This window comes from Tetranychus urticae, chromosome 1, assembly GCF_039701765.1.
Source record: "Tetranychus urticae isolate SD_2017Ah chromosome 1, NJAU_TeUrti_SD_1.0, whole genome shotgun sequence".
Lineage (NCBI taxonomy): Eukaryota > Metazoa > Arthropoda > Arachnida > Trombidiformes > Tetranychidae > Tetranychus > Tetranychus urticae.
Window position 1 is genome coordinate 6,528,496 of NC_142958.1, and position 26,532 is coordinate 6,555,027.

General features: G+C 31.9%; 2 protein-coding genes and 1 long non-coding RNA gene across 3 annotated transcripts; 2 read left to right on the forward strand and 1 right to left on the reverse strand.

Moving 5' to 3' along the window:
- Window positions 1–2,798: 2,798 nt before the first annotated feature.
- On the forward strand, window positions 2,799–4,143 carry LOC107367177 (uncharacterized). The gene is made up of 4 exons (XR_001569830.3): window positions 2,799–2,898; window positions 3,516–3,548; window positions 3,647–3,736; window positions 3,932–4,143. It is a non-coding gene; the product is annotated as an uncharacterized LOC107367177 (long non-coding RNA).
- Window positions 4,144–13,296: 9,153 nt separating this feature from the next.
- LOC107367227 (Ig-like and fibronectin type-III domain-containing protein 1) lies at window positions 13,297–24,796 on the forward strand. The gene is made up of 6 exons (XM_015934911.3): window positions 13,297–14,761; window positions 17,826–20,651; window positions 20,722–20,903; window positions 23,113–23,269; window positions 23,351–23,479; window positions 23,641–24,796. The coding sequence occupies exons 1-6, from the start codon at window positions 14,080–14,082 to the stop codon at window positions 24,357–24,359; spliced, it is 4,695 nt and encodes a 1,564-aa protein (XP_015790397.2). The 5' UTR covers window positions 13,297–14,079; the 3' UTR covers window positions 24,360–24,796.
- A 2-nt stretch (window positions 24,797–24,798) lies between these two features.
- Window positions 24,799–25,977, reverse strand: LOC107367231 (SKA complex subunit 1). The gene is made up of 2 exons (XM_015934918.3): window positions 25,775–25,977; window positions 24,799–25,660 (listed from the first exon to the last, which is right to left on the reverse strand). The coding sequence occupies exons 1-2, from the start codon at window positions 25,932–25,934 to the stop codon at window positions 24,924–24,926; spliced, it is 897 nt and encodes a 298-aa protein (XP_015790404.2). The 5' UTR covers window positions 25,935–25,977; the 3' UTR covers window positions 24,799–24,923.
- Between the last annotated feature and the right edge of the window lie 555 nt (window positions 25,978–26,532).

Below are 26,532 nucleotides of genomic sequence, written 5' to 3' on the forward strand. Positions count from 1 at the left end.
AAGGTTTAAAACATAATGCTTCATCTGTTAACTAACCCAAGGTTAGATATTAAAAATTTTTTTGGATACTGAATAGCTTTACAATTCATATTGACCCAGTAGCAATTAAAAATCAATTATACCTGACAGTTGACACTGACAAACCTGTAACCCATTATTGATTGTACACAGATGAGATTATGACAGTTAATAATTACAGTAAACAGTTGATATGCAAAGTTGATTGTCAACCTCACAATTGAAGCAAAGTAAAAATGTCAATCTCTTTACTTTGAAGAAACATTTTCTGGTTAATCAAATTCAATTGTTACAGTTGAACAAGGTTTGCTGATTTCAATTTCATTTTAAGGTAAATTGTTTCCATCAGAATTCCAATGAAACTAAGGCCTAACAGGTACAAATTGAAGAGGCTCAAGAGTTAATCAAAAACCCACAAATTTAAATCAAGGTTGACCAAAGTAAACCTGTAAACCTTCAAATGTTTACCAAAATCAATTTTCCTATGAAATTTGAAATGATCTCAGTGTTGCTTTCATCACTGAATAATCATCTAAACTATCATCAACATGAATAGTACTTGATCAATCTGATCAATTTGATCATTCTGTTGAGTTATCATCTTTTATTTGCATAATTTATCTGGTTGACATTGAGTCAACCTTTTAATTGTGTGTACAATTTTGTACAGTTAAGGCCATTCTTGATGTGCAAAACGAGTTAATATTAAATCAAGAAAACCAATTGAACAACAGCAAAAAAAAGAAACCAAAATCTCATCAATTTGTTAATTTATTTTCCAACCATAAATTGAATGAACCAAACAATATGAATTGTTTCAACCCTGACCTTAAATCATGATGATAATCATAATCAGTTGATAATAATTAAAAACGTAAACAGCAATAACAAGTTGAAACAAAACAAAAACGGTTCCTCAAAACGGTTTACCTTGACAAAAAGATGAACCTTTTCTTTCCCTTCAAAACATTTGCTCATTTTATTGGCTATTTACCTGAAAACACCATAAATAATCATGATTCCAATTGATGTAAATTTCATCCATTTTAATCATTGAATCAGGTTTACAGCTGTTAAACCAGAAAACCTAAAGTAAGGTTCAAAAAGAAGTGAAAGCGTAAAAAAAGTGACCGAAAAAAACGAACCGTTGATTGGATATAAATATCGGTAATGTCAGAGTAATTAAGTTAAATGATTGTTGATTATTGTCTTCCTCTACTCATTTGGCTGTTAATTATTATCCAAGTGATCCACAACAATCAAATTGACTGTGAATTGTAACCCAAACAGTTTCCATTGAAAAGTTGCTCATTTCAACTGTGAATTGAAAATGCGTTGAAATACGGTAAACAGCAAAAAAAGAGGGACAAATTGTAGGAGAAAACAAATGAACGGCAACAATTTAACAACAAATGACAAAAATCAAATAGTTAATACAATACAATTGTGATGATCGACAAAACAACAGATTAAGAGTGAAAAAATGAGTGAAAAAATAACAAAAATTAGTTGATTGTTGTCATTCACGCATGAGACTCGACTAACTTGACTTTACAAATTATCACATGAAAACATTTCCCCATATAAATGGTTTTATATATATTGTAACAATCAAGTTGGCTTCAAGTCAAAATCATGTTCCAGGTCAATTAAAAGTCTCCTAATATCCAAATCAATTTTTCAAATCAACACAATTGTCAACAATAAGCTAATCATCATTAGTTACGGCTTCATTCGGTAAAGTTAATTTTGTACTCTATCACGACAAGCAGCTTTTAATTTTTACGATCAATTTTGATCAAATAATTGTTAAGCTAATAAATTGGTTTATTGTCCGACTCTAATTTACTGATTAAAAAAGACTTGAGAGTTGATATTGGAAAATTCAAATTTTTGGGTTTCCTTTTGGGTTTCCAATTTTTCTGGTTAACTTTGCTTTCCATTGTCAAAATTTTCAGTGTTTTTCAATTGTTTCAACTGTAATTAACTTGATTTTGGAATTGAGCAAATTACAATTGATTAATCACTTTTGTCTCATCTTGATGTTGATCGGCAAAAAATTTAATTAGATTTAATTTTTTGCTTTCCTCCGATTCCTTGTCATCCCAATTGAATCGTTAAACGGACAACTCTATTTGCTTGGGCCAGTGATTTGATTGTTGCCATTAAACATTGAAGGAGCATTTACAATTAACTAATAAAATAATTAACTTTTCCTTTGACAGTTGATCACTTCATTTGGTTTAATCAAAAAAAAGAGGTAAACGTCAACAAATGATTTGAACAGGTAGACACACTATTAACTAATCAAATTGAGCAAAATTTTGTGTGAATAAAAATGGAAGAAAACAAAAAATGGTCAATTTGTTATTAAATTGTGATTAATGCAACTATTAATAATAGAATTGCAGCAATTTAAGTAGAAGCTAATCATTGTCAATTGAGTTAAATTAAAAGACTGTAAACTGATTAACTAGACTGCAAATTTAAATTAAAATGTTACAAAGCAACGATATTTAACTGGCTTTATTCAGATTCAATTGGAAATTGTTAAAAGATGACTTTTTGTATCAATTTATGTGATTAAAGGTCAAGGTAGACAATTTAATTGATTAACTTGACAATCATAATCATCGCCATCATTTTTTGCGTTTCAAACACTTTTCGACTTTTAATAATTCAATTTGAGCGCTTTTTTGCTTTCGCTCTCTTCATTTATCCAAGCTTGCTTGTGATTGGCTTTTGATTGTAACCGTTTTTTCAATGCATTCAAAATTGCTTTATAACGTAACGTCTTTCAAGGGTTAGTTATTATATTAAAAATTTTAATTGTTTAATAGATGCTATTTTAATTTGTTTGAATTTGTTTAATGTATTTGGGTAAGTATCATGAATCTCTAATTTTTCACCGAAATATTGTAATCACCTTATTGGATCTTTGTTTGTGTGTTGCTTGACTTTGGCTTGCGATTTTTGCGATCTGGTTGAGATTTTTTTTGTCTCTTACTGTTCAACTGTGCAATTGATTAACTGTATCAAGTGTTAATTGTTGACTGGAAATGTCAACTTGCTGACAAGTTTGACTTGTATTTGTAAAACAATGCAAGTAGATTCATTGAGCCATTATTTCATCCAACAGTTCCAATTAAACTATCCATTTTGATTCAATTAAGACATTTTAGCTTCAACAACAGACAGATATTTACCAATTAAATTAGTTTTCACACAAAATAACAACACTAATCACAGACAGATTGATTACATAACCAAATAACAAAAGAAGGTAATTCAATTGTAAAAGTTACCTGTAAAAAGCTTTTACAAGCCGAGAATCATTGAACCAAGATGTTTGTATGTGATTACAATATTTACATTTTCAACCATTTTTACCAGAAATAATTTCATGTCCAACAGTATCAACAACAGTTAAATTGTAGACAATGGCTAACCAATTTGTTTTGTATTTTTGTCTCCTTCTTTTTCTCTTTCTTTCTCAGTCATGGTCTCCTTGATTGTAATGGTTAACAAAAGTGAGTATTAGAAAGGTTAATAAATTGTTTGTTTCATTTATTGTTATTAATTTTATACTGAAAAAATATTGCTTTTTTCCCTTTCATACTAAAACAAGGTTAACCTGAAGAGCCAATACATATAAATATATACTAATGATGCTATCAATCTTGGCGGCAATCATGATGAGCAAGATGAAAAGGACAAGGTAAAAGACGGTTCCAAGTAAAATTCATTACCATCAAACTTGAAGCATTGAATCCAATATATTTGCAATAACATTAAAACAACTCTGGGAGCGAAAATAATCAATTCAAATTGAATATGAGTTGTTATAAGATTGTAGATGAATCGATTGAACGAAAGATTGCAATTTTTTCATCTTCATCTATTTTCATTTCAGGTCATTGAATAAGAGGACCAGCAAATATTATCAACAGCTTTATTGCTATACAAATTCACACTTTATTATTGCATTGGCGCTTTGAAAGACCGTTTAGGGCTGAAAGGAGGAATGGCCTTCTGGTTTTAGTATCAACTATCCACCAACAGATTAATTTATTAGGTAAATAAATCGATGAGCCTCTGGTTTCTGTGAAACGATTTTGCCATGAATTTGTATGTAAAAAATTGGTCTCTCCTTTGAAATGTCAGTTGAAGTTCCCTAATTGCTCTTTCCAAAACATTGTGTCCAATCAATGTTATCATGTTGAATCACACTGATTTGAGCTTCAACCAAAAGATTGTCAGTCGAGCCATAAGACAACTTGTATACTTTACTTGAGCAAGGATCGTAACCATTCATTGACTCGATGGAGTTCACAAGAAATAAACTTATAACTACAATTAGCATCATTTCTGGGTAACTTAAACTGATTTAACACAACATTTCCGCCAAATATAGTTCAATTAGTCTAATTATCTTCATAGTATTGCCAGAGAAACTATCAACATCCTCAACCAAGTGACAGGATTTAAAAGATTGCAATTTTATATTCGATAGCTTTTTCATCATAAAAACGATTGTTTAATCGTCATATGATTCTTCAATTGTAACAGTTTCGTTTTAATAACTTTTCAGTTGAGATGTTGAGAGGAGTAAATCTGAGACAGGTTCAATTGAACTGATAAGTTTAATCATAGCTTGAGTGCAATCCAATAAACAAATCATTTGTTTGTGATTAGAAATTTAAGTTGTTAAAATCCATTTTTTCGTAGCAAAGTCATAAGAGATATACATATGTCGTAAATGATGATATGATGGTTAAACCAGCGACTGAAGATGTTGAACCAGAATTGGATCCATCGCTTTTAACGCTAAGCTATAGTTAATGTTATGAATTGTCTCTAAGATTTCAATGTCATAAGATGGTTTCTTTGCTTGGAAAGGAAGAGCGATCCAAGTACAAATCAAGTTTCCATTCATGTAGATAGATGATCCCGTCCGGTACACTTCATGACCGGCATATATTATATATTAATATAATAATATTTAGCTGTAGTCACCGAAATTATATTTGGTACAAATGTGATCCAAGGTTCTCTTTTGCTTTATAAATGAAAATCGAACTGCATGAGTATCATTTGAATACAAATTATGAGCTATTAATGTAATGTTGAAGAGACAAGTTAAAAAAATATTCAATTTCACTAATTAGTTAATTCTTACAACACATTGTTAGACACATTACAATACTGATTTAACAGAAAATTATAATACTAGAAACTGGCACCAAATAAATCATGCATCTTCATATCAATATTTTCAGTACTTGTAGATAGAAGAATAGAGATTATCAATTGTTGTTGGTAAACTGATTATCATCAAGTATTAATCAGATGGTTAAGAGGCGAAATTCCCTGTTAATGAGGAACCAGGTATTGTTATTATATAATACGATAAAACCCAAATATTAAAAGATTTATTATATCATTGAACACTATTGTTAAATGAATATTTTGGTAAACTGGTTAACATGGGTTATACATGAGTTATTAACAAATAATTACTAGTAATTAACTACGAAGGTTTATAAACAAAATAACACTTTTAATTACATTATGTTACAATATTTCATCGGAACTTTGATACAAAATCTGTCAGATTGAGGGAAAGGAAAATTATCTTACACTTTCGTTTTTAACGAGTTAAAAATATGATGAAAAAACTGCTTTCTGTGAAGTACAAAAAGTAGCATTATTATTAGAATGAGTATTAGTCCTGTTGGTAATATAATAATCAACAGATTAGTCGATTTTTTGGTTGTAAAATTTGTTAGTTTGATGTGATTTTTTTGATAAACGATTGAACCATCTGCAATTATTGATAATTCACCTTCGAATTTTCCGATTTCATAAGATTTGTTTGAAAAAGTGATAATTTCAGGTAATTTCCATCCACATTCTGTATCAGAAATTTTGGTTATTTCCAATAGTGATAATGGTATTGATGGTGAATCAAAATTATCCGAAACATAACCAGATACATCGTAATGAGAGTGATTACAAATGATGCTTATTCTCGTTTCATCTGAAGATATAAACTTGACTTCAATCGCTGTTGGTGGATCATCATTCGGTGCTTGTAAGTAAAAGGCAATCGAGTGATCATTTGGTCTAATTACCAATGAATAATTACTGTTTCCATAATTTTCATTTCCAGCACATTTGGTGTATTTCCTTCTGCAAATAGGAACATCTTCAGCATTAGAAGCAACAAGTGCATTAGTTTTATCTGAAGTTAAGATGATTTGGTAATCACAATCATTGATTAAATCCATTTCTCTGTCGTAAATAGAAGCCCAGCTTTTTGCAGTATCAGTTATCCACCAACAAATTAATTTATCAGGTAAATAAATCGAGGAACCTTTAATTTCTGTTAAACTATTTTGCAATGTGGAGGCTTCAGTTAAACCAGTTTGCAATTTAGTACAAAAGTATGTAAAGTATTGGTCTCCCTTTGTAAATGCTAGTCCAATCCTCCTGATTGCTCTTTCCGGAACATTGTGTCCAATCAATGTTACATTCAAATGATGACCCCAAATGTTATCATGTTGAATCACACTGATTTGAGCTTCAACCAAAAGATTATCAGTCGAGCCATAAGACAACTTGTATACTTTACTTGAACAAGGATCGTAACCATTCGTTGACTCGATGAAGTTCACAAGAAATAAGCTTATAACTATAATTGGTATCATTTCTGGGTAACTTAAACTGATCTAAAACAATATTTTAATCAAACACAATGTAATTAGTCTAATCATCTTCCCAACCTTCACAGATAAACTATCAATATCCTGTTAGAGGTTTCAAAAGATTGCAATTCTGTATCCAACAGCAAACAATTGTTTAACATCATATGAATATTTAATCGTAACAATGGTATTTTGATAATCTTTCAGTTTAGAGGAGTTAATCTAAAGCTGGTTCAATTAAGATGATATGATGGTTTAATCATTTGTTTTCAATTCGAAATGCAAGTTATATTTCATTTTTCTGAAACAGAATCATAAGAGCAAATGATGTTATAATGGTTAAACCAGCGACTAAAGATGTTGCACCAGAATTTGATCCATTAAAGTTTAGATTATGAAATGAATATACTAATTTCTTGTCGCTTTTAATTTGCAGATCAAAATTTGAATTTAAAACGGAGCATAAACCATCTTCACACTTAAATGTATCTGGTAGAACCATTGAACATGTATCATCAAATGTGTAATACCTAATGAGAAATCTGGTTTTGTCTGAATTCTCAATGAAAGCGTAAGAAACTCGCTCAAAGTAATCACATACAATTACCAAACCAGTTCTGCTCCGGTGGGTTAATAACACTTCAACAATTTTTGAAGGTTTGTTCGATGGTCTCTGCCAAAGTTGAACTTCTTTCGTTTCTTTCGTTATTCGAAGTCGATACTCATTGTTGCCATAAATCTTGTACCCACCACACTCAAAGTAACCTAGTTGATGCCAGGGTAGTTCACTTGAATCTTTAGCTACAATTAAATCAACTCTATCCAATCTTAACACTAAGCTATAATTAGTATTGTACACTAAGTCCACGCTTTCAATGTCGTAAGGAGACTGGTTTACTGCGAAAGGCTGAGCGATCCAAGTGCAAATCAAGTTTCCATTCATGTAGATAGATGATCCCGTCTTGTACCCTTCAGAACCTGTATATATTTTAGCTGAAGTACCACCAAATTTAAATTTGGTACAAATGTGATCCAAGATTTTGTTTTGTCTGTTAAATGAAAATCCAACTGAACGCGGAAGACTTGAATGCATATTATAAGCTATTAATGTAACGTTTAAGAGACACTCGCTATTTTCAATTCCATTGGCACTGATGAACACTTCAATGTGGGAACAATATGTTGATGGGTTACATGGGACACTATAAGTCTTTAGATGACATAACGAGCACTGTCTCGATACTAGAAACAAAAGTGTCACTAAAGTCAAAAACATATTAAATTTTCACTAATTAAACTCTTAGACTAATTATTACACTGTTGATTGAACAGAAAATTATAACGACTAGAAGCTGGCAACAAGTAAATCACACATCTTCATATCAATATTTTCAGTAATTGTACTTGATCTAAACAATTAGAGAGAAAAATAGAGATTACAATTGTGGTTGGTAAATTGATTATCATCAAATACCAGATGTACCCTTAAGAGACAAAATTTCCTTGTAATAAGGAACCAGAAATTATATACATGTATATCATGGAACCCAAATATTAATACAAAAATTTATCATATCATTCAATAGCATTGTTCAATGAACAATATTTGAGTGAACTAGAGTTTGAGTTAATGAACATGAAAGCAGCTATCAGTAAGTAATTACGAAGGTTTATAAACAAAATAACACTTTTAATTACATTATGTTACAATATTTCATCGGAACTTTGATACAAAGTCTGTCAGATTGAAGGAAAAGAAAATTATCTTACGCTTAAATATGCAAAAACACGGTGAAAAAAAGCTTTCTGTAAAGTACAAAAAGTAGCATTATTATTAAAATGAGTATTAGTCCTATTGGTAATATAATAATCAACAGGTTAGTCGATTTTTTGGTTGTTAAATTTGTTAGTTTGATGTGATTTTCTTGATAAACCGTTAAACCATCTGCAATTATTGATAATTCACCTTCGAATTTTCCGATTTCATAAGATTTGTTTGAAAAAGTGATAATTTCAGGTAATTTCCATCCACATTCTGTGTCAGAAATTTTGGTCATTTTGGTGATAATGGTATTGATGGTGAATCAAAATTATCTGAAACATAACCAGATACATCGTACTGAGTGTGATTACAAATGATGCTTATTCTCGTTCCATCTGAAGATTTAAACTTAACTTCAGTGACTGCTGGTGGACCATCAATTCTTACTTGTAAGTAAAATATGATCGAGTAATCATTTGGTTTAATTACTAAGGAGAAATTACTGTTTCCATAATTTTTGTTACCAAAACATTTTATATATTTCCTTCCACAAATAGGAACATCTTCAATATTGTGAGCAACAATAGCAGAAGTTTCATCTGAAATTAAGTAAACCTTGTAATCACATTCATTAATCCAATCCATTTGTTTACCATTCGGAAATGGCCTTCTGGTTTTAGTATCAACTATCCACCAACAGATTAATTTTTTAGGTAAATAAACCGATGAGCCTTTGGTTTGGTAGAGATTAATGTTCCATATGGTTGCTTTAGTTATGTCAGTTTTTGATTTGCTACAAGTGAATGTAAAAAATTGGTCCTTCTTTTGAAATTTTAGGCTAATTTTCCTGAATTCGTTTTCAAGAACATTGTGTCCAATCAACGTTATATTTAAATCACTTTTAAAAATCTCTTCATGTTGAATCGCACTGATTTAGCTTCAACCAAAAGATTGCCAGTCGAGCCATAAGACAACTTGTATACTTTACTTGAGCAAGGATCGTAACCAGCAGTTGACTCGATGAAGTTCACAAAAAATAAACTTATAACTATAATTGGTATCATTTCTGGTTGATTTGCTGATTCAACACAATCAGTATCTTGATGGTCATCTTGGTAACATTGTAACTCCAGATTCAATAACTCATCCAATCATTTGTTCAGTTATCATATGATTATCCAATTGTGACATTATGATAATTTTTCAGTTTCGATTGTTCAAACTGTAATTACATCTTGAGAGGTGTAAATAAAGCTGAAACTGGTTCAATTGACAAGATAACATGGCTTATCGATTCGATTGCAATTGAAACAAATCTTTTCATCTTATCTGGCAATTTAAGCCTCGATGTGTTATGAACCACAAGTTACATTATGTATCATAGGAAACCCATTTTTCGCAAGGTTAGAATAGATATAATATATTAATCCGATGATCATTAATACACTAGCAATAATAAATGATGATAAAAAGGCAATATCATTGCAAGAAGATTCGGAACCAGAAAGAGATTCATTTAATTTGAGATTCTGCAAACTGTAAATGAGTTTTTCATCGTCACTAAGATCAAGATCAAAAGTCAAATCCCAAATTGAGCATAAACCCTTTTTACACTCAAATGTATCTGGTAGGTCAACCGAACATAAATTGCCAACAATTTTATTGAAATTTGGCCGATCATCTGTGAAAGATCCTATGGTTCCATCGAAACTCAAACTGTAACCACCCACAATAGGAAAAGTATAATTGCACAGAATGTTGAGAAATAAACTTTCATGCGACAATGAGACGATGAGAAATTTCGGAGTTTTGTCAAATGTATTGATCCAAAATTGTACGAAATTCATCTTTTTCTTTATTATAAGTTGATACTCATTATCGCCATAAATCTGGTAACCACCACACTTGGTGAAACCTAGTTGATACCAGGGTAGTTCACTTGCATCTTGAGCGATTATTGAATCATTTTCATCCAATCTTAACGTTAAACTATAATTGGCATTGTACACCAGGTCCAAGAGTTCAATAGCGTAAGGTGACTGTTTAAATGTGAAAGGCTGAGCAATCCAAGTACAAATCAAGTTTCCATTCATGTAGATGGATGATCCAGTCATGAGCCGGTTTTTATTATTGAATACGCTAGATTGAGTTGAACCTAAATCCAATTTAAGACAACTGAACTTTAAAGTCTTTTTCTGTCCAGCAAATGTTAACATGATTCCATGACTTTTACTTGGATCCATATTATATGCCACCAAAGTAACATTAAAGTCAGACTCACCATTTTCAATTTCATTGACACTGATGAGCACCTCAACGTGGGAACAAGATGTTGATGGGTTACATGGAACGCTATAAGTCTTTAGACGACATAACGAGTTTTGTTTGCACTCTCCTGATACTAGAAACAAAAGTGTCGATGTTAAAGTCAAAAGCATAATATTAAATGTCACTAATTATTTTATTCTTGGAATAATTATTGCACTGTTGATTGGAAAAAAATTATAACAATTATTAAGCTGGTAAATGATAAATCCAACTACAGTAGATACTGGAAGCAAATTGAAAGGGAAACATTGAATGTCTATGTTAACCATTGCACATAAACAACTGCAATACTTGTTGGGTTTTTGAACTCTTTCTTTTTCCCTCTCATTTGTGATAAACAAAAGAGAGAGAATAGAAAGGGAGATTGAAGATTCTAATGGAATGCTTATTATCAATGATTGAAGAAGAAGAGAGAGAGATGATTAACGCAAACGATAACCAACAGTTCCATCAGGTTGAATGTACAACATGCAGTTTCATTGAGAATGTAACTCGACTTGATCCACGACTAGCACCATATTTATTTTCTGCTGAAACATAAACTTCATACCTTGAACCAAGTTTAAGACCATCTAATAGATAAGGTGATGATTTAGCTATTGAAACATTGTAATTGGTAACTTCGTCTTTAGACGACTCTCGCCAGTGAATATTGTATTTCAAAATAGTTTCACCTAATCTCTATGGTGGTGACCATTTGAGCACAGCCCCAATCATGGTGAACCGAGGCAACAGCAAAATCACTTGGTGGACTTGACAAGACTCCATGTGATCGAGATAAAAGAAATAGCTGAAATTCAACTGTTCAGATGTACCTTTACAGAAAGATCAACCCATTTTTCCAAAGCTCATTGTCGATGCAGCATTTTTAATGTCTGGTAACTCAGATGTCGGTCTAATTGGTTTTAAGGTTGACTCCTTATCTTAACTTTTGGCTGGACTTATTGTTAAAGTTCTTACGGTTGCTGAAGGTCGACTAGTGCCAAATTTGTTAATGGCTAACATGGTCTTTCATACATGGAGAAAGGTTTTAAATTAGTGGCTTTAAATTCATCAAGAGTTCCATTGATTTTGGGTTAAGTCCTGAGGTAGTGGTTGAGATGATGATGAATCGCCGTCACTTTGCACCTATCATTTGAAGCTAATTCTGTGATTGATTTAGGAATAATGTTTATTTTCCCAGTTTCATAGCGATGATTGTCATCCATAAATATAACGAGGAATCCAAAATTAGGCTTTTGCCATTTCCAATTTTAAATACATTTACAAACATTATTGTTATAAATGTTATTGAATTGGTCAATATTAAATATCAATCAGATGTTGAAAAGATAACTTTCATCTGTAATAAGGAACCATTGTTTTAAACAATTGAAGCCTAAATATTAATGCAAAGATTCATTATCATTCAATATCCTTGGTGTAACAATATGGTGTTAACCCTACTTTCCACTATTTAGGTAAACTGGTTAATGAACATGGAAACAATTATCAATCAAAGTATGATTTACTTGAAACAAATAGTGTATTGAAATGCTCATTAATTTGCTCAACAACTTTTGGATTAATATTGTATTTAATGTACAATTGTAATGATGATTGCTCATAATGGTCCTCTAACACTGTTTACATCCCATAATAATAATACACATTGATAATGATCCTCATGTTGATGATGTTGAGTATTGTAAAAAAAATGTTGAATATTTTTTGCTTTGTTTTGCCATTTTATTCATGAAAAAGGGTATTGAAGGAAGTAAATATAATTTTCATTTCACGCTCCATAAACTAATTGAACAATCTGTTTTAACAATAATGTTTAAATGATAATGATTATAATGGTGATAGTATTGATAGAAATATATTAAAATATAAAAATATCAGATGAAAATTGTCAACTCTCTCTATTGACAAGCAAGCCTCATTTCAAGTTGAACATAAAAATTTGGGTTTACATCCAAAAATACCATTGTTTTGCCTCCTCCTTCCTCCTTCAACCCCTTCTAATCCATTCTCATCATTATCATCAAACATGAACACCTTTCTTGTCACTCCATTATAATCATCATCAACTGGTTCAACTTATTTCTTGCGTGTATCAATAGACACACAAACATACATTTTTTACCCGATAAAAAGTCAATAATCAATAGTCAATAGTGAACAATCGATTGATTTTGGTTAACAATTATAATTATAAGACAACTATTAACGATTGAACGAGTGGAGGAGTTAACAGTTAACAACGGTTAAAGGCGGATTCAATTGTGTTGGCTAATTGACAAGATTAACTTACCAAAAAATGTTATCCAATTGGGAGGAAAAATTTGTTCCATCAGATGGCGCTTTGGGAAGAAAGTGAAACTTGGTGAAAGGAAGACAAAAAGAAAGAGAAGAAAAATGAAAAGAAAGAGAAGATTAGAATGATGATGATAAGGTTAATGGGAGAGAGAGAGAGTCCATGATGTTTCATGTGTGTAACAAGTTTTCATTGAGTAACCATGATTCTGAATTCACTCACTTTTCAGGCTTTTATGCGAAAAGGAAAGTGAGTTGATAAGAAATTTTAAGAAAGAGGAAAAAATATTGTTAACAAAAAAGTGAAACTTAATTATAATTATTGATAATAAACAATAACAATCACAGTTGACAAGAGTAACCGACAATGTTGACTATGGATTGATTCAGTTCGTCATTAGTTGACAAACCAGTGAAAAAAAAAGTCCATAATGTTTACTGTTGACTGTTAAACGAAAAATTTAATGTGTTAAGAACAACATTTTTTTCCATTCTCTTGGTTAAACAATTAACAGGAATTTACCTTTGTAATTAAGTTACAGTTGCGTGTTCACATTGTTTTTTTTTCATTTAAAATGTTTGTCTGAGTGATTAGGTCGAACAGGGTAAAAGTGACGATAAGAACCGAGAGAATAAAAAAAGAGAAAAGAAAATAGTTAATCATAAGTTGAAAATTTTGTTCTCTTCATTTCAACTTTTGTTCATCTTTCAACGGTTTTAACCCTTATTACCAACTTGTGATAATTTATATAAACATATATTAATATATTGTTATCAGTGTCATCAGTGTCATCGGCAACATTAATTTTGTCTATCAACAGAAACCCATTTTGGTAACAACAACGTCAAACTGTCTCTGTCTTTTGTCTGGTTTTGTGACAAGTTAACAAACAAAAGTGAAAATAGTAGATAGACATTTTTTATTCTACATTTTTCATTGGACCCTTTCAATTGAACAACATCGCAATGGTTTCCTCGTCAAGTGATCCTTATAATGCCCGAAGACATTTTTGTTCAATATCTTCGTCAAGTGTAACAAAATCTTCGGCAAAACAACAATCACCTGTACCCTCACGTTCCTTGGCTTTTGATAATGATAAATGTGACCAGAGTTTTGCTACCAATGGTAAAGGAAAGGTTAATTCGTCTTACCATCATTCTGGTTTACGGAAGCTTTCAGCAGTCAGAAGATGTTCAACTAAATTGCTATCCCCATCATCGTCATTATTAAAATCATCAACTCTATCAAAGTCTTTCAATGGCAAATCAATTAATTCTCCAATCCCAATTGGAACAACATTACCAACAACAAAAACATCTCTACTTTCAACCTTAACATCATTCTCATCTCTTAATAATATTTATTGTTATTCTTATTACTCTCTATTAACCTTTATGTTGATACTTTCATCTTTTACAATCTCGTCAACCTCAGCTCTTCCCTCAGTTAATTCAACCAGCCAGGAACCAGTAATTGTTTCACCCGGAGATGAAGCTTACATTGAATGTACAGTAACCAATCTAGATGAAAACACTGTCCTTTGGAAATCAATTAATCCTGTTAAGGAAAGTGATAATGGTATTTTACTAACAGCGGGTAAAGTTCGAGTCACATCTGATCCAAGGTTTTCAGTTATCCATCGTCCAGGTAACAACAATTTATCTTCAAATAGCCATCTGAATTGCATGTTTATCAATGTCACTATAACAGATAATAGGTGATCTCAATCAATAAGGAAAAAAGCATATCTCACAAATAATTTGTAATTTAGAAACATTTCTTGGGCTAAAAAGATTTAGTATCGATTTGTTTTGATCATAATGAGTATATTGATTAGTCTTAATGATATCATCCTAATGATATTGAAAATGATGAGAATACTAATTGCTAAAATAGACAGTATTTTTCCTCAAATTAGCTTTTCAATTGCAACTTTGAATCGCAAAAAAGCATCTCCTTGGGACCTTTTCATGTTTTCATTTTCCATTTTGTTGATTCAATTGATTAACAAAACATGGTTTTTAACTCTTTTATTGCTGCATTAATGTTGTCAGAAGTTGTTGGCCAATTTAATTTTGTCGATTTGATGATAATAATTTAATAATTTTACAATTTCTGATAATTGAGAGATCAACTCTTCACCTCGATCTCATTGCCATTGGACATCTATTGTCAAATGCGTTGTTTAACCTTGATTAACAACATTAACTTTTACCTTCATGATTATCACACAATTGAAACACTGTAATTAGCCTAAAGATTAATTGTTATTAACCATGTTAACTCATTCAAATTGTCCGAAAGTGAATTAATTCAGTGCTATTGTTGTGCCTTACCTTTAATCTTCAATCAACAAATGGTTTACAGTAACAGTGCGTTTTTTAGGTTACCGTTTATTGAATCTCATTGTAATCACATTGAAATCATTTTCCCATGATTTCCAACTGTCATAATTAATCATCATTTTACCAGTTCAATAATTGCATAAGCCAAAAATGAAATTCAAAAAGTAAACAAAATGATTCTAATCTGAAAATCTAAACTGACTAACATGGATATTCCCATGGAAATGTTAGCATTGTCAGACAAGGTTTTCATTTCCATGCAAATGTAATCTTCCTCTCCTTTTTTAGTTTTTTTTCAATGACTACTCGTTCATATTTCATTCCATCTTTATGCATTTTTTCAGATGAAATCATACTATTATTATCAAACATTCCCATTATAATGTTAATAATCATCATTAAATTATTTACCTTGAAAAAAAAGATGAGACCAAACAAAAAAAAACTATGATTCTGATCACGAATAATAAAAGGTAAATAGATACTAAAATACAAGAGTAAGATTTAGTAAGATACAAACCAATCGATTAACATTAGACACAAATAGATACTCATTGAAGTGAAGGTAAGCTTGATGTTCAATTAAGATTGATTAAAGCCAATTCATCATTGACCAATGTTAATCAAATATCTATTAGATCAAACCTTTAAAATAGAACCTTTCATTTAACCGATGAAAAAAGCAACCAGAAACCAGAATAAACATAAACCCAAAAAAAAATAGCAAAACAAAAAGGTAAACCCTTTCAATATTCATCTTAAACAATCTTTAATTCATTTTTTCATTTACCTTTTTAATATTTTTGCTGCAGCATTTTTCATCAAGGCTTACAAGTTACTCCAAAATTAAAGGTTTCTCATCTCCATCTCATCTCCTTCAACATCTTACCTCACACCTTCTTTTTCCTCCTCATCTTTTCTCTCGTTTTTCGAGGTTTTCTTCCCCTTCTCATCTTTACTCTGACGTTTCTCTTCTCTCTTCACTTTCTCTTCTCTTCTCTTTCATCTTCACTCTTACTTTCATCATGATACTCTTTCTCAACTTTCACTTTCTATTTCCCGCTCTCAATTATCGCTATAATTGGTCCTCTCTTGATCATTTTTTCATCCAATCTCAAGGCTATTTTTTACTATTTGATAAAAGTTATTTCCATCATCATCATCGTCAGTCATTATCATCATTTCTTAACTTATTTCACATTTCAAACAATTTATCAATAGGTTGACAAGAGCTTCTTTACCATGAAACCCTCAGGCTTTCCATTATTTTACCATTATTACATGTATTATTACAACTGATCGTTTCTCTGTACTTTCAGCTTTCTGTGATTGTTTATCTATTGAGCATCATTACCATTTGATTTGATTTACATTTTAAATCACATCTTTTCCTTTTCATTTGTCTCTTTCAATCTGATCAAATTGCATGAGCTGAATATTTTATTTAATTTGATTGAACCAAAAATGGTAGAATCAAAAGAGTAATGAACAACAAGAGCAAATTTTTCCACCAAGAAAGATGGAACAAAAATAAAGCAAAATTTTTGCCCAAACTACATTTACAATTGAATTTTGATTTTCGCTTAGCAACCAGAATAAGAGTGAAAAATCATTCAATTGAATCTTCTATTGTTTGCTTTCAAATGTTCAGAAATTATGTTTAATTTATGTTAAGTTGAATTTTCTATTGGGTTAATTTTATAATGAAAACATGAAAAAATCCCAACAAAGTTCCATTCATTTTTATTTGATTAAATATTTCCTAAGCCTTTCAACATTTCAAATTGGTTACCTTTCTTCAGTATTACAATAGCAGGAATAATCAAAAGTTAAATATATTGCTTGAGATGGTGAACATTTTTTTAATCAAATTGATGAGTTTGACAAAATTGTAGACAAGTTCATCGAAAGCTGTTGCTTTTTACAATGCTTGTAAATCAATTGAATAGACTTGTGGCTGAATCGATTATAATCGCAAATATATCGCTTTACAAAGAACGGAGATAATACACTTGCACTGTTTAATTGTTGTTTAATTTTGAACACATTTCTCAGCTTGAATTATCACCTCTTTATAATGACTTCTTATGTAAAGTAATTTTCATAAAAATACATTTCGATAAACTTGCCTGCAGCTGTTTTACAATTCGATAGGGTTAATGTTTTCAAATGTATTTCAAAAATTGAAAATGGCAAAAGCTAATTTAAGATAATTTTTTCTTTTCTTTCATATTTATGGATGCCAATCATCGCTATGGAATTGGAAAAATAAACATTATTCATCAATCAATCATGAACCATTATTCACATTGTATGGTAAATTATTGTCAACTTTTTGTTTGGTTTCTTTTTGGATGTTATTACAGACGGTAATTTGTGGATTCTTAAAATTGAGAAAGTTTACCCAAGTGATTCAGGAATTTATGTTTGTGAAGTAAATTCAGAGCCACGAGTTAGGGTTGCTCGATTATTGAATGTATCACCATTTGATGGTTCAACTTCAGCAACATCTTCTGGATCATCCGGTAACACCACTGCATCACCAGGAAGAAGTTTTGCTGATGTTGATCACAATTATACTGATTGCTGCATTGAAGAAGGTGTTCCGTCCATGTGTCATGGTTTCTGTCAATTTCGTGGCCTCATATCAAACCGTGACCCTCCACAAGTCATTCATCGGTGCATCTCCTTTTTACCTTCAATAGCTAAATGTCTTGCCGATGGACGTAACCACATGCCTTGCTGTAAGAGACAATCCATTCCATCCGTTTGCCAGCCCGTTTGCGTGGGTAACTTTACTTTGACCACAGTGACAGATCATTTTGCTTGCATGGATTATGCAGCACCACTCTTAGCTTGTATTGCTGAAGGCGTTCTTACCTTACCACCTCAACCTAAAGAAGTTTCAGCTGAGCCAGTAAGTCCAACCGAGATATTGATTAAATGGTCTAAACCAGCTGCCAAGCAACAAACACTTGTGGATTGGTATCAAATTAATATAACACAACTTCACTCTTTTGATGAACTCGGTGTCACCGAATCAGCTTCAAATGATGGGTCAACAAGTGATGCTGATTCAACGTCATCTCCACCACCACCTTTGTACGGACTTCGTATAACAACCAAAATCAATGGAACTCTTGATGAATTCAAAGCCACTAATTTAAAACCTTTCACCATGTATGAAATAACCATGTTAGCCATTAACAAATTTGGCACTAGTCTACCTTCAGCAACCGTAAGAACTTTAACGCTAAGTCCAGCCAAAAGTAAAGATAAGGAGCCATCGAAACCAGCTAGACCAGCACCTGAATTACCTGACATTAAAAAATGTTGTGTTGATAATGGGCTTGTGCTTGACAGGTGTGTTGACATTTTATGTGATCCAGTTCGTGCTGATGAAGCAACAATTACTGACATCATGATTTGCGCTCCATGGGCTAATATAACTTTCAAATGTATGGCTTCTGGAATTGATCACACCGACTGTTGTAGAGAACGGGGAGTCTCATCTACTTGTCTACCTTTCTGTGAAGGTACCGTTAAACGCTTAGATTTCCGCCATTTCGTTTGTCTCGATCACATGTCATCTTATTCAAATTGTATCCTCGATTTCCATGGAGTCTTGTCAAGTCCACCAAGTGATTTTGCTGTTGCCTCGGTACACCATGATTGGGCTGTGCTCAAATGGTCCCCACCAAAGAGATTAGGTGAAACTATTTTGAAATACAATATTCACTGGCGAGAGTCGTCTAAAGACGAAGTTACCAATTACAATGTTTCAATAGCTAAGTCGTCACCTTATTTGTTAGATGGTCTTAAACCTGGTTCAAGGTATGAAGTTTATGTTTCAGCAGAAAATAAATATGGTGCTAGTCGTGGATCAAGTCGAGTTATATTCTCAACACCGCCAATAGAGGAACCTGAACCTGAAGAAGAAATACCCAAAGCTTACAATGAAACTGCGTGTTGTGCTCGAGCAGGAATGAAATCATCTTGTTTACCACTTTGTAATTATCAAATGAAAGTCTCTGATGTACTTGCACTAGCTCCTACTTGTACAGAGTCAATTTCAACCTTAGTTCGTTGTGGTGCTGGTGGTCGGAATCATATACCTTGTTGTAGACGTCGTGGAGTTGCTTTAGGTTGCCTTAATTTATGTGCTGGACTCGTTGATGCTCCGCCACTCTTACTTGCCTCTCGATGTGCAGAAGATTTGGGATCAATAATTCAGTGTATGGAAGAAGGATCAGAAATAATTCCACCAATGCCAACAGATTTCCATACGGTCTCAGTTAATCGTACCTCAGTTCATGTAGCTTGGGATATGACTCCTGAACATAAGATGGATCATCTTAAATATCAAGTTCGTTATGTTAAAACAGATATGGCAGCTCCTTTGCACCCATTAGAACACACTTCATCTGTTAATATTACTGGAACAACTGAAACTATTATTAAAGGATTAGAACCTGATTCAGTTTACTCTATGTATGTTGTTGCTCTAAATGATTTTGGAATTTCTTTGCCATCACTTGTTTTGTTGATCAACACTACTGATGAGACTCACCCAGGTGCATCTGGTTTACCTAAATCAGCTACAGTTGGTCCTCCTCATGATATTGAAGTTTTGTTACAAACTGTTGATTCATTAACCTTCAAATGGTTACCTCCGTTGTACATTCAACCTGATCGAACTGTTAGTTATATTGTTTACTATCGAGCTGTTAATGGTACGGAAGTTGAATTGTTACCTAAGGCAACTGAAAAATGGATTCGAGTAGAAACTAATTATAATTCAATGATTATCACAAATTTAACTTATAATACACAATACGCTATCGGAATACAATCAAAAACCGATCGAAATGAAACCTCGGCTCTCAGTGAAATAGTACTTGTTTGGACTGATCCTGCAATTCCTGCATCAGTCAATTTACCTCTAATTATTCCTGCTGGGCCTGTTGTCGAAGGAACAAATATCACAATTTTGTGTGTTGCTATGGGAACACCAATGCCAGTCTTATCACTTTACGTAAATGGACAATTAAAACGACGTGAGGAACGTCGACATATCTCTTTCCAATTAGCTAATGTTGATCGTAATCTATCTTCAATCGGTTGTTATGCTGCAAATGGCTTCGGAAAAGATGCTCAATCAGCCCAATCAACTATTCAGGTTCTTGTTAGATGTAAGTAAAATTGAAATATTGTTGATTTCATTTCTTTTTAACAAATTTTTTCTTTCTTTCTACCATTTAGTCAAACCCAAAGCTGTGGCTACTCCATCAAGTGCATCCGCATATGAGTCTGGAACCGCCAAGCTTCAATGTGAAGTAATGGGTAACCCACAACCAAGAGTTTATTGGTACAGAGAGTCAAAGAATCATGTTCAAGTCATTCAAGATGCAAATACTGTTTTCATTCAAACTCCACATATCATGGTAAGTTAGGAGATGATGGATCAAACGACCATTTAATGATTTTTGTTGTTGTTGAGGAATCTAGACAAGTTAAGATTCAAAAGCTGACGTTTCAAGGAGATGAATTGCCTATTCCAATGATTACCTCAGATTCTTTCCAGGATTTTGATGCTCATTGTTCATGTTCAGTACCATTGTTATTGTTGTTTTTATTTTAATTCAAAGGTTTTATTGTATTGATAGGCTTCCTTTGTGAACCTTTATTGTTGCATAAGTGTGAAACTTAATCATGATTTTCAGGGTAAACTTAAATATCCAGGATAAGATCTAGCAATAAGTTTAATTTCCCTGAAAAAAACTGCCAAACTAGTGGAAAGTTAAATTCAAATTCTCGAGACTATTAATTGGCTTCCAACCTATTTATTGGCAATTTAACAATTTGACTTGTTTGCTAACCTTTTTTGCTTCGTTTTTTCAATCAATTGATTTTGTCTTAAATCACATCAGCTTAGATTGGCAAATAAATTGCTTTCAATTTCTATAATTTTAATCAGTTCACCAGCCAACTTGTTAGTTAATTGCCAATTTGTGTTTTTGATACTAATCTTGTTTACGAAATATACTAATTGTTCAGTTGATTTTACTCCTAATTTTGTCACCTACTTTTTGCATCAAGTTTAGGTGAGACTCAAATTTCCTTGCATTTAGATTTTTGAAACTGATTTTCACCAATTTGTCTACTCAAATTACTCTGATCAGAATCAATGTTTTTTCTTGCATCAACATTGTATTGTTATGGAAAGGATTGTGAACTTACTGATTACAAAATGAATGATTAGTATCTTGAATAGTTTGACATATTTCTTGACTATTGTAACATTTTTTCTGATTTTATATTCAGTTTTTTTATGCTTTTTACGCTTTCAAATGGTTGTCAATTATAATGGAGAAGACGGTTTAATACAAATGTTGATAGTCATGATTAAAGGGAATTATGATTTTCATGGTTAAATTGATAAAAAATTTATTATCCAGAAGAGAAGTTTAATAACGACTCTGATTTTGATTATTTAATGGTAACTGATTGTGATGAATACCGATTGCTGGTAATGATTATGATTATAATGATTATGACGACGATTACCATTCAATACTCAATTGTTTAGTAAACAATTTTTAATTTACAGTTCAAAATCAAACCATTCGTTTGTTGAATAACCACAACAAAATGTAATGATGTACTCAAACTCAGTTAATCGTGAACAAAAAAAGGTCTTTTGATTACGTTTTTTCCCCTTGAATTTCCTTCTTTACAATTTAAATGAAACTACTGTCATCCTGAGGTCATTGATTTGTGAAATATTGTTAAATTAACTCTCAGGCCCAGATTCAACAACAATCAAACGATTAGGTGAATCTTAATATAACTTGAAAAAATCAATCTAATTTCTATTGTCACAGTGTATGAAACAAATGGTTGACTCTTAATGGTGATAGTTTAAGATTCCTTATGAGAATCAGAATAAGAATAGATTTGAACGCAACTTAATGATTAAATAATCATTAACTCAGTTAATCAGTGATAAAACGAGACGTGAGGGCAACATTCAGTAGATCTAATTGGTTAAATTTTTTGGTCACACTTGTTGAGGTAAAAAAGTAAAGTCAATTTGATTTAGTTAACCAGATCAACCAGATAAATGATTTAAAGTACTAATCATGTTATAACAATTAACAGTTTGTACAAAAACATGAATGTACAATAAATCATGAACAAACACGAGCATTTTTGACTGTAAATTTAAATTGGGCTAATATCTCACAAATTGTTACACACTTAAAAGTGAAAGTAAAGAAACTGATTAGAATTGCTATTAATTATGAAAAACGGAATAGATTAACCGTAAAAATCCTTTTCTCTAATGTTATATTTTCATTCCTTTATTACTGCTATTATTTACAATTCTTTGAGTCATCAGCTAATCACACTAACCACCAATTTCCTCAATTGAAATTATAGCCATCTTCTGGTGAACAAATCGTTTGCTTGATTGCTTCTCTATAGTCTTAATTGTAATTGTTGACATGTCTCTTTCTCTTAAATGTGTTTTTTTCCCAAACAACTTTCCATTTCAATTAATTGTGAATTCCTGCTGAAAATCTTTTGATTGTTTTCTGGTTAAATCGAACATTAATGATAATTGCTATTTTTTTCTTCCCTTTCAATTAGCAACCATTTACCTGGATATCAACGCTGTTAATTAAACATTCATCCAAGGCTCATGCTGGCAACTATTTATGTTCAGCTGAAAATGACTATGGTCAGAGTCAAGCAACCATTTCTCTTCAGATTAATGACAGTAAACCAAATGCAACAAGTTCATTAGGTGAGTATTGAAAATTATCTAAGTGTTGCTGGTTAAGTTCAGAAAGACGATAATTCTAACTCTTGAATTCATTTTTTATAGCCTGTTGTAAGGAACAAGGAGTTTCCAAGGAATGTCTTCCAGCCTGTACCTTTGATGTTGATATTGAATCAGCTAAAAAGATACCCCAATGTATCTTTGATCTAGATAAATTAATGGCCTGTGCAGCAGGTAAGAAGAACGCCCAAATGTTGATTTATGCTTTTTTAACTAATGATAGCAACCATGTAAAATTGGATAAAATTTAGCAGAACTAACAAATGAAATCATTACACTTTTGATGTTCGGTGAAAAATAATTAATCATCTTTGTTCTCTCCATTTTTTTCTCAGATGGAAGTGACCATCGTCAATGTTGTAAACGTAAAAATGTTCCATTGGCTTGTCTTCGTTGGTGCGCTGGTTTGAGAGTTCCTGCTCCTTGGCCTTGTTTGATCTCATCATCTACTGATATCGTTTCATGTTTCGAGGAGGGTAAAGTACTTCTCCCAGGTCCACCTCGAGATGTTCGAGTTCAAAAAGTAATTGACTCAAACAGAGTTATCGTTAAATGGGATGAACCAGAAAAGAACCCGGAGTTAGTCCAATACTACAGAATTCTTTGGAGACCAATTGGTTCAAGAGATCTTATTCGTAATCAAACAACTCAGCCCTTCTTTGAATTGGAAGGTCTTGATTCTACAAAGATGTATGAATTTGTAGTTAAAGCAGGCAATCATCATGGGCTCTCAGTTTTCACTGACCCAGTAGTTATATCAATGAGGGAATCGGTGGAAGCATCAATTGGAAATCGACTGTTGAAAATATTCTTCTCCTTTGCTCTATTCGCTGTTTTCATGGTACTCCTTATTGGCGGTATACTTTATGGATATAAAAATCATTATTTAAAGCGTAAACCATCGGGAAGCGGAGTTTCCTTTGAAAATCCTTCTTACATGAAAGACGGTGGAACAGTGCAGATTCATGATAATGGCAATAATTCCCATGTCAATGGAAATGGAACTATGGTTGACAATAATCGCAACAAAAGTCAAATAGAAACGCCAAGCTAAGCGTTTCTTTTGCCACCTACTCTTTTCCACACCTTTGAGAAATGTTGAATAGATGCAACACATTATAATTAAAAAGTCAAAAGATGAAGACAAGGACTGCGGAGACAATGTTGAAAAATCATTGTGAATTTTCAACAGAATTGAGATAATAAATGATTTTTGAGAGACAAAAGTGACTTTGCAAAAGTACGGCGTGGTGAAAACAATCAAAATAATGAATAAACCCTAAATGATTGTTCCTTTAAAGTGTTGGACTATTCCATAAATTAAAAAACACTGCTCAAGGTTTTTTGCTAACAATGATAGTTTCTATCTGTGGGCAAGTTAATTATGAAAAAAGACAAAAATGTAATGAAAAATACGCTTTAGCGACTGTGATTGACTGTTTACAGTTATCCTAACATGTTGATTGTAAATAAAAAATTTATTTCCACCAATCTTTTGAATTTTGTTAAAATGCTTTGAGCTTTCTTTTATGTGGTTAGAAGAAAATAATAAATACAATAATGATGAATAAATAGCTGAAATGTATTATAAAACGAATAAAAACACTTTTATAAATGACTAAGGTTTAACGAGTGCATATCGTATCAATTTGCCAGGACCTCTGATTTCTTTGACTCTCTTACAATGTCTCAGGCAAGTTAAAACAATTTTTGTGGTGTTAGTTTCTTTGAGATTACTATATAACTTAAGATCATCGGTAGTACAAAACAATTGCCCCGAAGTTTCAGCATTTTCTTGAGATTTATAGAGTTGAGCTCGTTTCATTTCTTCATCACTGTGACGAGAGCTATGCGTTGCTAACAGTTGGTACTTAGCGGTAATTGTTTCCATGAAAGATACTAATCCTTGGTTTAGTGATGAATGGGTGATCCTTCCTCTCATATATTGCGGGATATCATCAAATTCATATTTACTAATAGGTTCAACTATCGGAATATCTCTAGATTTATTGGACTTGTATTCAGTTGCAACGGGATGTTTGGCCTTGTTTGTATCATTTCCAGAGGGTTTTTTGATTCGATTATCCTCTTTTCTTACTGATTTAACATTTGCTTTGGTTACCGGTTGATGGATCATAGATTGAGACTGCACCTTGGGATTTGGAAGAGTATTTGTTTCTTTGATTTCACGCGCTGTTTTTATGTTTCTTCTGAATGAAGCCAGATGTTCACAGTGATCTTGGATACAATCAAATTTCTTCATTATTGAGTCCTTCTGGTTTAAAAGATCACCCTTTTGCCGGTCCAACTCAGTATCCACAATATTTAACATCTCTTCCATCTCCTGAACAATAGCTATATAGTAATAAAAAACAAGAGTCGTTTTAAAACTTGATTGTCGATTGATATCAAAGCACATAGTACCAAAAACTTAGAATTAAATAAATTACGGAAAAAAAGATTACTTACCAGAGAGATAAGAAAGTTTGGGTAAATTTTCGTTAACTCCATTATTCTCACTATTACAAGTCTCCAACTTACACACTTTAACTAACGGTATCAAATCATTGATGAGATCAATTTTTTCATCGAAATGTGTAAAAACAGTATGAAAATCGGCAGAGTTCATAGTCGTAAATTAAACCAATCAACAATAATAACAGAGATTGATAAAAAATCAATAAAACTGAAACTCAAAAAGTTTGATGACCAAACTTAGCTTCATAGCAACAGTAACTATAGTAACTCACCAGTCAACCTAGCAGTTTCAAGCCGGTTAATTCAAATATACAGTTACGTTAAATAAAAAATGATAAAAACGGAAAATAAATCGACATTAAAGAATCAATAAATGATTAATTCCAAAACAAAATCCGACGAAAGAAAAGCTCAAACACCAAGCAAAATTTCAATGCAATAAAGTCTTTAATTATAATTGAATCCTACAATTACAATCCAAAGTCTAGCCTAACCATTGGCTGATAAAATCCAATAAAGGCACAAAATGTACATCATGGTTGTTGTTTGTGAACAAATAACAATCAGTAAAACACAAACAGCTATTTGAGTTGATCAGCGAAACAATCTGACCTTTCAATAAACACGATATCACACAATTAAACATTGAAACGTGAGGATTATCAAGACCAATGAAACAATACAAAATGTAAACAAATGTAAAAAAGTGGAAATAGCAAGTTAAGATTTTTGCTAAATAACAGTAAAGT

What these genes read in the sequence shown, in the direction of transcription:
- LOC107367227 (XM_015934911.3), top strand. Translation starts at nt 14,080, where the DNA reads ATGGTTTCCTCGTCAAGTGATCCTTATAATGCCCGAAGACATTTTTGT. An exon ending in TATTCAGGTTCTTGTTAGAT is followed by an intron (nt 20,652 to 20,721) that starts GTAAGTAAAATT and finishes TCTACCATTTAG; the next exon opens with TCAAACCCAAAGCTGTGGCT. An exon ending in TTCAAACTCCACATATCATG is followed by an intron (nt 20,904 to 23,112) that starts GTAAGTTAGGAG and finishes CCTTTCAATTAG; the next exon opens with CAACCATTTACCTGGATATC.
- LOC107367231 (XM_015934918.3), bottom strand. Translation starts at nt 25,934, where the DNA reads ATGAACTCTGCCGATTTTCATACTGTTTTTACACATTTCGATGAAAAA. An exon ending in CAAACTTTCTTATCTCTCTG is followed by an intron (nt 25,661 to 25,774) that starts GTAAGTAATCTT and finishes ATTACTATATAG; the next exon opens with CTATTGTTCAGGAGATGGAA.